The sequence below is a fragment of the Trichechus manatus genome, unplaced genomic scaffold (assembly GCF_000243295.1).
Source record: "Trichechus manatus latirostris isolate Lorelei unplaced genomic scaffold, TriManLat1.0 scaffold00238, whole genome shotgun sequence".
Lineage (NCBI taxonomy): Eukaryota > Metazoa > Chordata > Mammalia > Sirenia > Trichechidae > Trichechus > Trichechus manatus.
In genome coordinates, this window is record NW_004444174.1 from 2,617,681 (window position 1) to 2,632,995 (window position 15,315).

A 15,315-nucleotide genomic window follows, 5' to 3' on the forward strand; every position below is an offset into this window, starting at 1 on the left:
ACTGGACCAATAAGCAATATGATAAAGTTGTCAAGAATTGCATTTTACTTGGATTCACAATCAATGACCATGGAAACAGCAATCAAGAAATCAAACAACATATTGCACTGGGCAAATCTGCTACAAAAGATCTCTTTAAAGTGTTAAAAAGCAAAGACGGCACTTTGAGGACTAAAGTGTGCCTGACCCGAGTTATGGTATTTTCAAATGCCTCATATGCATGTGAAAGCTGGACAATGAATAAGGAAGACCAGAGGAAAACTGACGCCTTTGAATTACTGTGTTGGCTAAGAATACTGAATATATCATGGACTGCCAGAAGAATGAACAAATCTGTCTTGGAAGAAGTACAGCCAGAATGCTCCTTAGAAGCAATGATGGCAAGACTTTGTCTCACGTACTTTCGACAAGTTATCAGGAGGGAGCAGTCCCTGGAGAAGGCCATCATGCTTGGTAAAGCAGAGGGTCAGCAAAAAAGAAGACCCTTAACTAAATGGATTGACAAAGTGGCTGCAACAATAGGCTCAAACCCAGCAATAATTGTGAGGATGGTGCAGGACTGGGCAGTGTTTCATTCTGTTGTACATAGTGTGGCTATGAGTTGGAACCTACTCAACAGCACCTAACAACAACAAAGCTAAACTTTTGATTATTCCAGTATTCTTAAGATAATTCCAAAAATTAAATTTACTCAGTTGAAGCAAATCAAAAATTTAAGGCATTTTATGAATATTACCATATTGTTTTCCATAAAGACGTATGTGGACATTATACATCTTTTTGGAGAACAATATAGTAATATTTATCTAAAATAGTCTGATGATTAGTTTTCTTTTCTTTACTGTAAAGTAATAGTAATAGAATTGTATAAAGTAATAGAATTGTTGTTAGGTGCCATTGAGTCAGTTCTCCTGGCCAAACCAAACCAAACGTGTTGCCATTGGGTTGAGTTTGACTCATAGTGACCCTGTAGGACAGAGTAGAATTGCCCCATAGAGTTTCCAAGGAGCACCTGGTGGATCTGAACTGCTAACCTTTTGGTTAGAAGCTGTAGCACTGAACTACTACGCCACCAGGGTTTCCGTTCTTCTGGCAGTCCATATATTCTTTGTCAAGACCATTTAATTCAAATGTATCAGTTCTTCTTCAGTCTTCCTCAGTCATTACAAAGAAATAGAATATCTGGTACTAACTACTACTCGTGAAACAAAGTGTTGGTGGCTAGTATTTATTGCAGACATCAGGAAGGTAGTAAGCCAAAAAATAAATGAACTATATCCAGTTGTCTAAAATACTATAGATAATATATTAGCCTTAAATGCATACACATATACATAGGTGGAGGCAAGAAATTTAAGTAATTTAGTTTTCTAAATTATAACGTATGTGTACCTACAGGAAAGTTACTTGCTAAGCAGGTGAAAATTGTACTTACTTAAAACATCAGTATCTTCCAAGTCCTGAAGAATGAGTTGTTCAGCAGTTTTACTCTTATTCTTTATGATATTAATACAGTGAAGAACTGACTCAGGTAATTCATCCAAATCCTAAAAATGTGAGTAGTGAAAGAAACTGTAAAGTTGTGTTATCACAATTACGTGTCAAATATTGCATCCTTAATTCCACCCAAAATTTTTGAAGTAAATGTGTAAATGAGATAAAAGAGCTCCATATAAAAAGCATAAAACCAAACAAAACCAAACCTGTTGCCATCAGTCTCTTCTGACTCATAGTGACCCTATAGGACAGAGTAGAACTGCCCCATAGGGTTCACAAGGAGCAGCTGGTGGATTCGAACTGTTGACATTTTTATTAGCAGCTGAGCGCTTAACCACTGCGCTAACAGGGCTCCATAAAAAGCATCATTTAGATAAACACATTTGGTTAAAATTTGCTTTTCATTTTCAGGTGATTATGCTTTTTTTCCTGGAAAACTGTAAGGAAACAAGAGAAAGAATTCTAGCTACATCATTTTCATTAACTTTATTAGAGGCTACTTGTTTTTAAATGAAATCAATAGTTTTATATGTTTTTAATTCAATTCCAACTTCAAATAAATATTATCAAATAGTAATCAAACCTGCAAGTTTTTCCCAAAAATTTCAGGTCTGATTAATACCTTACAAAAGCTTTTAATACATTCCAATACTTACTATTTGATTATCAAACACAAATTTAGTTACATTTATGAGCCATTATAGAATGTTTCCAAATACAGCCTTTGAAAATAAATTTAGAAATTTTCTAAATATATTGATAGACAAAATGTGATGATAAAACTACTTCCATCAGATACACTATAAGCAGATAGAAAACATAACACAAAAAGAAATATTTCATAAAAACTAAAAAACATCTGAAGCATCTAGGAATGATTTTAATAATAATCCTGAACCTACAGACGTATAAAACTACAAAACTTAATTAAGGGGCCTAAAATATGACTTGAATCAATAGAAATGCTTCTGATATGGAAGAACATTATATGACCTTGATTCCATCTGACTAAAAAAAAATCTGCTGGATTTACATGTATTAAATCTAAGCTTCTTAGTCAGTTGTTTGCTTCCTTGTTTGTTTTCCTCTATGCTAACTAACAGACTTCAGTGCTTAGTTTTGAGAATGCTGCTAGTGAAAATAAAGAGAAAATAGTCCCTTTTCCCTCAGAGCTACACAAAAGCAAATAAGATTCTACGTCAAAAAGTAATTCAGATAAAGTTGTTAGCTGTGCCAAGTGGATTCCAACTCATGGTGACCTGATGTGTGTAGAGCGGAACTGCTCCACAGGGTTTTTAAGGCTGTGACCTTTCGGAAGTAGATTGCCAGGCCTATCTTCTCAGGTGCCTTTGCGTGTGTTCCAACTGCCAAACTTCTGGCTAGCAGTCAAGCGCTTAACTGTTTGCACCACCCAGGGACTCCTCAGATAAAGTAGTGTATTGATAAAGTAGTTTACTGACGATATCCAGAAAAATATCTACTCTTCTACCCTGTGTAGAGACTTCCATTTGTTGTTTAATTAAGAACTCTTTAAAGACACCCAGATTGTAGAGACTATTGTTATATCTATAATCTCTAAATTTTTAATTTTTTAGATTAGTTTTCCTAGTTAATAATTTCTTCCCCTGGTAATAATACTTAAATTGGTTTTCTGAATGATACAAAAACTTGTGAAGTATCCTAATTAAACCAGAAGAAGAGTTTTAAAATTGTATTCTTCTTCCTTTATTTATAGACATTTAACAAAATATAATAAAATCCATAGTTGCTAGATTTCATAATCAAAGAATTTACGAATTTTCTCTCCTTTAAATGAATCTTAAATAAAAACAAAGAATAATGAAAAACATTAATTTTTCCCAATGTAATACGTAGTTTCAGTACAATCCTAATTAAAAACCAAACTGAAATTACTTTTTGATCTCTACAAAGTGAGTTTTTTGGGGGAAAAGTTTGGTTGAGAAGATTTTGAGACAGCAAAAAATTGAAGGAATTTGACCCATTTGATATTTTTAAAAATAAAACTACAATAAGAAAAAGATTAACAGAATAATGGAAAAGTATAGATAGCCTCAGATATATCATATGTATAAGAACTTAACATATACAAAAGTCATAAGAAATTAATTGAGAAGAGGTGGATTATTCAACAAGCGGCACTGGAAACATTAGATAAATATACGCCAGAAAAATTCAAATTTTATCTATACTGTATAATGAAACTGAAAATAAATTCCCATTGGATTAAGAATTTTAGTGTAAAAGAATGAATCCATGAAAGGATATTCTAAGCATATACAATTGGGGAAAATACACACAAAAAAGGATAATATGTTTGATTTCAGAAAAATAAATTATTTCTACATGCCCAAAGATTTAATATAATAAGTTAAAAAAAAATTAAAAGGGGAAGTATTTGTACAGTACTCTTGTTTACCAAAGAGCTTCTAAAAATAAATAATAAACATATCAATAATAAAATATAAAAATGCATAAAGAATTTGAACAAACATATCACAGAAGGAGAAATACAAAGGTCAATAAGCTTATTTAAAATATTAGACTAACAAAAGACAAAATAAGAAATGAAATTCCATTTTTAGTTTTTAAATTGGAAAAGATTAAAAATTATAATCATCTATGCAGGTCTGAACATGACGAGAAAGGTAATTTCACATTCTACTTGTGGAAGTGTAAAATGGCAAAATTCTCTGGGAAGCACCTTGGCATTTAACAATAGCCTGTAAAAAATTCTACATTTTGAACCACTATTCACAAAAATAACCCTATTCTTCTTGTCCAGTGTAGAGACTTCTATTTTTTTGTTTAATTAAGAAATATTTTATAGCACCTGAACTGCAGATATTATTGCTAAGAATATATCCTAGCAGAATATCAGAGACATGGACAAGGATATTTATTATATTACTGTTTAAACTATGAAAAGCTGGAAACAACTTAAATGTCCAAAAATAGATAAATAGTTCAATCAATGATATTGGGATATTATGTATCAATTAAAATTTTTAATTTTGCTTTTCATGTATGTCTAATCACATTAAAACGCTCAAGTATAAGAAAAAAAGGATACAACATAATTCAAATTTTATTTAAAATGTGCATATATTAATGTAGAATTTTATAGGTGATTTTCTACTTTCAATATACTTTTTATATTTATATACCGATATACATTGTTTAAAGATGATTCTAAGGTAAAAAAAAAAATGAGATGAAATATACAAAACACACTGAGAAAAGTAATATTTTTCTGAAAAGTCTATTCCAGTAAAAAGACTCAAAAATCCAACACTTAACACTTACTGTATCACTGTTATCACTCTGGGTTTCTGATTTTGAATCACTATCAACATCATCTTTTTCCAAGGAGGAAATGGTGATTGTATCCAGTTCAGCTTCTATTTCTTCTTTGAGCTTTGCATCATCGTCATCGTTGTTTTCCATCCTTCTTCATAATAAAACACAAAACCATTTAAAGAAAAACGAAGAAGCTATTACACAGGTACAAACTATGTTAATTTGGCATACCAATCCAACACGTTCCAGGTAAAAATGTTGCAGTTCAATAAAATTTTGTCACACCTTATTATTAAGGTTGTATCATATATTAAAAATATGATTTTATCTGTCTCTTCATTCATTCTTTTTTTTTTTTTTTCCTCTAGATTTGGTTATAAAAAAGCAATAGGAAAGATCCTTTTAGTTTTGGAACTGTTCAGTATCTTTACTGTGGGGTGGATACACAAACCTTAATCAGTTATAAAAACTGTACAGAATTTAACACACACAGGAGTAGAAATAAAACTGAGGAAACTGGAATAGGATCAGCAGATTGTATCAATGTCAATATCCTGGTTGTGATTTTATACTATAGTTTTGCAGTATGACACCACTGGGGACATTTTACAAAGTGTACAAGGGCTCTTTATTACTTCTTAAAACTGCAGGTCAATCTACAATAATCTCAACAAAAATTTTGATGTAAAAATGTCCTAAACACTGGTTGATAGGACACTAAGAGAACAGTTAGATAAATTATGATTATCCAGAGAATGGAATACTGTACAAATACTTTCATAAAAAACGGGTAACTTTACTGTAGAAATACAGACAAAAAGTATGAATTACTGAAAACGTGGCAGAGTAGTATGTAGAGTAAAATCTCTTTTATATAACTACAAATACATACACACGTTTTTTAGACAGATAGTTTCTGGAAGAAATCATAGTTTTTACATTTCATTTCAGACCTTTATATTGAGTGATATTTTTACCATGAATAGGTACTTTTCATAATTTTAAACTAGTTAAAAATATTAAATTTTATCCACAACCTCTCAGCTCTAAAAGAAAAAAAAGTGCAAAATATTATCTTGTAATCAAACTCACAAAATACAATTCAAAGTTTGTAGGTGGAAAATTAATTTTTTTGACGTGGCTATAAAGCAGAATGCATGCTACACAAAACATCAAGTAGAAAGAGAGGCAAGAGAGTAGGATGAAAAGAGTAATTTCCATCACCCGCCTTTCTCTCCTTACCTACTGGCTCCTTAGATCAGGCCTGTCCGACAGAAACCTAACATGTAATTTTAAATATTCTAGTAGCCACATTTTAAGACGTAAAAAGATATAGGTGAAATTTATGTTAATTTTAATAACATTTTATTCAACCCAATTTATCTAAAATTGTATTCTTTCAACTTGTAATTCATATAAAAAACTAACTATTAATTATAAAAATCAATGTAAAAGGTTACATTCTTCTTTTTCCATACTAATTCTTTGAGATCTAGTATGTATTTTACCCCTACAGTACATCTCAATTCAAATTATCTGCATTTCAAGTTTTCAATAACATCTGCAGCTAGGGGCGAATGTTTAGGGCAATGCAGCCCTAGATGGATTCCAGTGTAATTGGGCTATAGTAAACTACTTCAAGTTGACAATAACTCACCTGGAGTTGGGTAAAGCTGCCAAAAGTGGAAAATATTAAGGCATTCCACCTTTCAACTCCTGCGATAAAAGGGAAGGGAAATCTAATTTTAATAGTAGCCATAAATTATATATCAAAAAAAGGAAGAAGGGAGGAAGAAAGGAAAAGAACGGCCACATACGGGGAAAAAAGTAACCACTAAAAATCCCTAGATTGTCAAGGTGAATTGTGAAGTTTTGAGTAAGCTGTCAAAACCTTAAGAATTGAAGGAAGCCTCAAGCTCCGCAGACTCGCGCAGCCACTCCCTTAGCCCAGCCTGGCCCGCGGCCCGCGCTTTCCCGGTTGCCTGGAAGCCTCACCCTGACGGAGAGGGGCCCGATCGGTCTGCGCTCCCGTAGCTCTGCCGCGCCTCCCGAAACCCGAACCCGGGCTTGGAAAGGCCCCGGCTCACCTACCAACAGCGGTGTCCCTCCGTTAGGCTTAAAGGCAGCTCCCATTGCCTCCCAAACAAAGCGTAACCACGGCAACAGCCAATCCCAAGGAAGCTAGATGGACCTTGCCTTACAGGTGCCCAAGAGGGACAAATAATTTCCATTCTAAATTGGAAAGATTGCTGCATCTCAAGAGTTGGGTAAGGAGTTTAAGAATTTTTCCAGGTATTTAAATATTTCGGAAGGTACTTAATAAAGAAATGGCGTTTTGTTGTAATTACTCAAGAAAAGATAGCCTGACCTTTAAATTAAGCTATCTATAGTTTTGTTTGCATCTAGAGAATGTTGAGTTGTACATGTATGAATTGTTCATTCCACAGAACCATAATGGTGAGTAGTGGTTTGTGGGGTCTGGAAGTGATGGAACAGAAGTCAATAAACACAGAAGTCAATAAACTGTTTGCCTTCCATGACAACAGTCTCTTTGAAAAGAAAAAAACTCAATCAATTTTCAATGCCTGTCAAAAACCTGTCAGTGGAGTTTGGGTGGTCGTGTGAGAAATTTGAAAAAAAAATTCTGGAATATATTTTACTCCAAAAATATTGATGATGGCACACTCACTATTTTAATATGTAAACTGAACTTCTGAGTATATGTCATGCTACTAATTTTAACTTAAAAAATCATAAAAGTTTATTTTTTCATGGAGCAATAGATAGTGTACAAAATGTGAAATTTCATTTTAGTTAATAACAGATATTTCTGATTTTAATTTTTTTAAAGTTTGCAAACAGGCATTAATTTTCAAGAGGAAGTAGTTATGCATAATTGTTGAAGGTATCTGCCATACAATAAGCTAAAAGCAAACATTTCATTGAGTCTCTGAAAGAAAATAGACTGTATTTCCTGGTAGCAACAAACTTGCAGTTCTTGATAACAACAAACTAATAACATAGAGTCAGAAATTATAGACTTTTGCTATTAAAAACAAACAAAACATGTTTTAGTTCGTCTTTCAAAGGGGTAGTAATTTTAGAAAATAAATTACCCCTGATTTCAGAACTGTTTAAATTTAGGGTTTTTCATTATGCTATTTTTGTAGACTGATTTATAGATTATAAATTATGCTGATTTTTAGACTATTCAAACTCCTTATTTAAAATGCTAAGGCTGCAATATTATGTTGAGGTTCACAAGTAAAATCTTAAGTTAAATTTTTTTTGTGATCATTAAACTTCAGGCTTTTTCTAAAGATTATCAAATCCTTTAGTAATCAACTAATTTTGAAAACTGTGTCTATATTATTTTGCTTTGTTTTCCTTCTTAAAACTCACAGTGTCAAACAAAGTACAACAAAAAAGAAAAATATTGAAAATTCTTCTAAAGATAAATTAATCCATGGTGAGTGTTGCTATATCTCTTATTTTCTCATGTTATATTTTAACTGTGGAAGAAAAATTACAACTCTATAAATTAATAATACTTGAACTAGACTATTACTAATTAGTAAGGAAAAAAATGTAGCAACCTAAAATAGTAATAGATTATAAGTAAGTTTAACCTGAAACTATTGTTTTTTAACTAATGTGTAGTGTTTAGCAGAAATCCATTTAATTGTAATCTTTCCTAGAAATTGTAATCTCAAATTGAATATAACCATGCCCTTTTTTTGATGTCATTAAATTTTATAATTTTTTTTATTGTGCTTCAAATGAAAGTTTACAGTTCAAGTTAGTGTCTCATACAAAAATTTATACATACACTGCTATGTTACCCTAGTTGCTGTCCCCATACTGTGACAGCACACTCCTCCTTTCCATGCTGTATTTCCCATGTCCACTCAACTAGCTTCTGTCCCTCTCTGCCTTCTCATCTCACCTCTAACAGGAGCTGCCCATTTAGACTCGTGTATTGAGCTAAGAAGTACAGTCTTCATGAGTATCATTTTCTGTTTTATAGTCCAGTCTAATCTTTGTCTGAAGAGTTGTCTTCGGGAATGGTTTTAGTTTTGAGCTAACAGAGAGTCCAGAGGTCATGTCTTCCAGGGTCCCTCCAGTCTCAGTCAGACCATTAAGTCTTCTCTTTTTACTAGAGTTTGAGTTCTGCACCCCACCTTTCTCCTGCTCCATCAGGGACTCTCTGTTGTGTTTCCTTCAGGGCGGTCATTGGTGGTTGCAGGGATTTATGCTATTTAAACATGGCTGCACTATTGACAACTGCAGCTCCCACAGGCCTCCATGCTGCACAGCATGTTGAGACTTGTCCCCAACATGTTGAGACTTGTCATGACTTGTTTTCCCAAACTTATTGTCCAGTTACTGATTGGCTTGTTTACCTGAATTCCTTCTCCCTTGCCCGAAACTTACTGTTACTCACCCAAAGCCCATTCTTCTGTTATTTGCTTCACTGCTTGCTGTAGTGACTATAAATAAACTCCTGGGACTGGAGCTAAGGGTCGACTCCTCAGAGTGACCCTCCTGGCCCCACTTCTCTGTAAGAGTTGTGTTTGGTTACTGTCTCCGCCGCTGCGACAGGTGGTAGCCAGGCACCATCCAGTTCTTCTGGTCTCAGGCTGATGAAGTCTCTGGTTTATGTGGCCCTTTTCTCTCTTGGGCTCATATTTTCCCTGTGTCTTTACTGTTCTTCATTCTCCTTTGCTCCAGGTGGGTTGGGACCAATTGATGCATCTTAGATGGCTGCTTGCTAGCTTTTAAGACCTAGATGCCACTCATCAAAGTGGGATGCAGAACCTTTTCTTAATAAATTTTGTTATGCCAATTACCTATGCCCTTTTAACCTCAGTAGTTTTCTTTTTTAAATAAGTTACTTTGTTTCCATTTAAATATTCCTCTTATTTTGAAAATCATTTGCAGTTCTGGTTAGTTTATAGCCTATTGGCTTAATACAACATCTCTCTCTTAAAGAATACATAATAAATGTTTACTGAGGCAATGATGAGATGAGAAAGAACTGTTTGTTCCTCAAATATCTGACAAGAATAACATTTCTTTGAAAAATGTTGTTAATTGAATTATGGAACCATTTTAGTTTAATAACATTTTCCAGCAACTGTTTTATTCCTCATATAGCAATGATATAATTTAAATATCACAGAATATCATTATAGTACCCAAAGAGCTCAGCTGCTAGCTAACCAAAAGGTCAGCGTTCCAACCTACTAGCAGCTCTGTGAGAGATAAGATCTGGCTCCCATAGAGATTACAGCCTAGGAAACCCTATGGGGCACTTCTACTCTTTCATGTAGGGTCGCTATGAGTTGGAATCCACGGCACACAGCAACAACAACTCAAAATAGCTACATATCAGGTGTTTCATTTTCTTGAGGCAGGGTGATTATTTGAATAATGGTATTTTTTAATACGTGATATTGGATTCGTAGACCTCTGCTTCTCTCATTCTACTTAAGGATTATCACAGACCTTCAAGTTCCTTCTCTCTCAATGTTCTCCCGCCCTGAAGCTAATGCGACCATCTACTTACTTCACAAGAAGATGCGAGACCCTCACTTTCCTACAGTTCACATCCTATTTCCCACCCTCATGAACACTTGTTTTGTATAATATTAACATTTCTATACTAAATTGTAGTATAACAAGGTTAATAGATAGTGTTTAGCCAGACACTGACTAAGCACTTTACAAGTGTAATCTCGTTTAATTTTCACAACATCCCTCTGAGGACACTACTATTATGATCCTCATTTACAAGTGATGGAACTGGGGTTTAGAAAGGTTAGCTAGAGAGTGGCTTATATCTCTAGATTTGAATCTCAGCTCTTCCACTTATTAACAGGGTGACCTCAGGCAAGTAATTTTACCTTCTCAAGTCTCTTTCCTCATTGGTGATATGAAGATAATAATACAACCTACTTTGCAGAATTTTGATGATCAAGGGAATCAATATAAATAGCACATTGTAGGATATGGGATAATGTTAGCAACAAAAGTATTTAAACCATACAGATTTGAGTTCAAGTCCCATCTTTGCCTCTTTCTAGCATCCCAGTGCTGGAAATTCTGCTACCTACTTAGCTTTGTAAATTATCTCCCTGCTTTAGGTCTCTTTTCTTTCTAATTTTTCTTTCACAATGATGCCAGGATTATGTCTTTCCATTACCTTTAGAAAAAGGGGGATGGGGAAGGGAAACATCATTTAACAAAGCATACATGATACCTTCATGGGCTTTATTGAGTCTACTTCTCTAGCCCTGTATTTCATCTCTTGTCACTCTCATCCACTCACTGTTGTGCCCCACTGTAAAACTTGTGGATATGGTGTTCCATCTGTCTTGAATACTTTCCACCTCCATCTCAGTTTTGTCCTTCTAAACCCATTGCCATTGAGTCGATTCTGACTCATAGTGAACCTATAGGACGGATTAGAACTTCCCCATAGGGTTTCCAAGGCTATACTCTTTATGGAAGCAGACTGCCACATCTTTCACCTTTGGAGTGGCTGGTTGGTTCATCCTGCCGACCTTTCAGTTATCAGCCAAGCATTTAACCAGTGAGCTATCAGGGCTCCTTTTTGTCCAACGAGGACCTTTTTAATCAACCTTCATTTGAGAATTATATCAAATTCTTCTCATCTGTGAAACTTTTCTGTCCCTTTTATTTCCTGCCCCACTGTGGTACAATGAGTTTTCCTTATGCAGCATTTCTGCCTCTGGGTTTACAAATTCTCCCAAAATGATTGATTGGGCCTCACTCTGCCAAAGGATTGGTCAGTTTGATATCTGCATAAGTGACTTGCAATCTACCCAATAGGATTAGTTGGTTTACAGTCCACCTTAGGGATTGGATTACAAAAGCCATGACTTGAAATTGACAAGGTATTTTCTATATAAGAGCCCAATCTCACAGAGATTTTTTGGGGACCTCTTGATCAACAAGAACTTGGAGAGGATCACATCCTTTGGACCCAAAGTCCCTGCGCTGAGAACCTCCAAGACCCAAATAAAAGAGCTGTGATATGGTTCAAGGGCTATAATACTGAGTTGATAACACTGAAGATGAGAAACCATGGCAAGAGACCTAGAAAAGAGAAATAGAATAGAAATAGAATAGAGAAATAGCAGAGCCATCGGCAGAGAGGCCCAGAAGAGGCCCAGCGGCAAAGCCAACAGCAAGAGGCCCAAAAGAGGCACAGTGGCAGAGAGAGCAGTCAGGGCAGTGATGGTGGGCAAAGTTGGGCAGAGCTCTATACCTCTTGGCAGGAGGTTGCCAATAGAGCTTGGCACCTCCTAGCAGTAGGTTGCCAATGGAGCTAGGCACCTCTGGACAGCAGGACACCAGTGGAGTTCGGTGCCGTATAAAGGGGAAACAGCCACAGTCCAGTACTTGTAGGTAGATGCCTGAGCAGAGCAAGCAGCAGTGTGGGGGCCAAGCTGGTCTGCCTTTGGTAGCGGGAGACTCCCAATCTGTGCTGAAAGCTGTAACCCTAAGGCCAAGAGGAGACCTTTCCTGATGGCGCCAAGAGGCAGCCTGGCATGAGGGGGCCAAGAAGAGGCCTGGCATGAGAAGGTCGAGGGGAGGCCTGCCTGAAGGGCCAAGAGTTTGCTTGCAGAGTCTTGGGCATACATCATACAGGAGTTGCCTGTAAAACAGTTTTGCCTCAAGAGCTGTTTTAATGCCAGCCTAACCCTGGTACTGGCCCGGGGTTTTCCCAAGCTGCTGGTTGAGAGCTGGACCAGTAAGCACAGGGAATCAGACCCAGCCAAGAAAAGCCACAGAGAGAAAACAAACAGCCATACTACACCTGACCTGAGCCAACTACATACCTGCTGGGAGAGAGAGAGAGACACCTGCTGACACCTGATTCATGGTGTGACCACTCAGTGACACGGAAATGGACGTGGGTAATTTGGGAAGCATGAGCAGATCCCCTTTTAGACATAAGTCAGTTCCTCTCCAACAAGGCTAAGTTGGATACTCTGGAGGTGGAGGGGACCAGTTTACCTCAAATCTGTTCCTGTTGTTTTCTGTCTAGTTTCTGTAAATAATAATAATGGGTTTCTGGTCCCAACCGCTTCGAGTAAAGGAGAATGAAAAAACACCAAAGACACAAGGAAAGTATTAGCCCAAGAGACAGAAAGGGCCACACAGACCAGAGACTTCATCAACCTGAGACCAGAAGAACTGGATGGTGCCCAACTACCACCAATGACCGCCCTGACATGGAACACAACAGAGAGTCCCTGATGGAGCAGAGGAAGGGTGGGATGCAGAACTCAAATTCTAGTAAAAATACCAGACTTAATGGTCTGACTGAGACTGGAGGAACCCCGGAAAGCACGGCCCCCGGACTCTCTGTCAACCCAGAACTAAAACAATTCCCGAGGCCAACTCTTCAGACAAAGATTGGACTGGACTGTGGGACATAAAATGATACTTGTGAAGAATGTGCTTCTTAGCTCAAGTAGATACAGGAGACTAAATGGGCAGTTTCTATCTGGAGGTGAGATGAGAAGGCAGAGAGGGTTAAGAGCTGGTTGAATGGACACAAGAAATTAGGGGCGGAAAGGAGGAGTGTGCTGTCACAGCATAGGGAGAGCAATTACGGTCACATAACAATGTATGTATAAATTTTTATATGAGAGACTAACATGAATTGTAAACTTTCACTTAAACAACAACAATAATAAAAAATCACAGAAAATGGTAAATAATAATGAGTTTCAATTGCCAGCACTTTGTGAAGTGTCTTTGCATGTGTGACTGAATCCTCATTCTAGCATTTGTATCGATGCTTGTAATTTTGAGGCAATTGGCATATGTATGCACACAGTTTACTCCCCCCCATCCATAATTCAGAGCTAGCCAAAAGATGTAATATTTGACTCCAGATCTTGACTTCTTGATTGGCTTTGTCTTATTAATTTTTGTATTCTGGCTTCCTGGCACTTAAAAGGAATGTAAGAATAATAACAATAATAACAAGTAATCAGAATGTTATTTGGCTATTGTGGAAAATTGTATCTGTGAATAGGTGAATTATTATAAATTGTCCCTATAGCATTTATACTATCAAAAAAATCTATTGTTAGACCACTGATTAACTAGTCAGAAACAATATAACAAATGAAATACAACCGAGGACATTATTTGATAAAGGTTTAAAAAATTCTTTGTTCATAGCCAAAAGAAAAACAGACCTTCCACACTTCAAGTGTTCAAGTATGTGCTGTAATAACTTGGTGTGTATCTTTGTGTAAGCATGTCTTTATTTTCATTGACATTGTTTCCAGTATGTGGAACTTATGGCTGAAAAGATCAGCACGTGACCATTTCCTCTTACCACTCTGTACAAACATGGACATGGGTTTCCTTGGCTTGTTGCTTGGATACCCCATTTGTTTTTTCTAACCCTTTGACTTGAACTGCTGTTTTAAAATTACCCCGAAGACCCTCCTCACCAAGTCAGCTGACTTTGAGAGTACTGAAGTCTTGCCTTTTTTGACCTCTCTGTATTATCTAGGAGCCCTGGTGGCACAGTGGTTAAGAGCTTGGCTGCTAACCAAAAAGCTAACAGTTTGAATCTACCAGCTGCTTCTTGGAAACCCTATGAAGGCAGTTCCGTTCTGTCCTATAGGGCCGCTATGAGTTGGAATCTCAACAGCAATGGAGTGGGGATATTATCTAGCAGTATTCTAGAAATTTCTTCTTCCATTGGTTTCCATGAGACCAAACTTTGATTTCTTTTCACTCTATAAACTTCTGCCTTAAAAAAAACCCTAATTCCTAATTATGTCCATTCTTTACCCTCAACCCTCTGCTCATTTTTATCTGTGTTTAATCCCTCTTTTCTCCTCTTTCATTCACTCCCATTACATCAGCTCTTTATAGATGACTCCCAAATGTACCTAACAATTTATACTCCAGTGTACAATTCCCAGTGCTTATAGGACTTTGCCACATAGATATTTTCTACCACGTCAAACTCACTTATTAAAAATTAAATTCACCAATTCTTCCTCCAAACTATTTCTTTTCCTAAGTGTTTTCTGTTTCCAATGACTACCATTACTCTTTTGTTTTCCAGTCCTCCAAGAATCCTTCTGATCATCAATTCTTTCCATAGTAAAGCATATTGAAACTATATCAAAGCCTTCTCTTTTCTTCCTCTAATTAACTTTTGTAAATGTCATTCCTAACTCTAGCAGGTAAATTTTGTTTGTTTCTCCTTGGACCTTCTTTCTTTCTTCCTGAGCACATGGTTGCCTCCAACTGCAGCTGAGTATAGCTGTGTGGTAAATCTGTGCCAGTGAAATATGAGCAGAAGGGAAGTGTGCAACTTCCACCTTACTTGCTTAAAAGATGCCTGCCTGGGCTTACTCTTCCTTTTTTTCCTCCCCACTGACTGTAAATGATGACACCTGGTGCAAACTTGGGAGTCACATATTTAACAGGCTG

The 15,315-nt window shown here is 36.3% G+C and overlaps 1 protein-coding gene across 1 annotated transcript in view; it reads right to left on the minus strand.

Annotated features, from left to right (window-relative positions):
- LRRIQ1 (leucine rich repeats and IQ motif containing 1) overlaps positions 1-4,962 on the minus strand; it is a 235,094-nt gene extending 230,132 nt beyond the window's left edge. The window contains exons 1-2 of the mRNA XM_004389266.2: positions 4,822-4,962; positions 1,436-1,547 (exon numbers count right to left, since the gene is read on the minus strand). Of these exons, the coding sequence (XP_004389323.2) occupies positions 1,436-1,547; positions 4,822-4,962 (253 nt within the window). The remainder of the gene's footprint in view (positions 1-1,435; positions 1,548-4,821) is intronic.
- Positions 4,963-15,315: the final 10,353 nt, after the last annotated feature.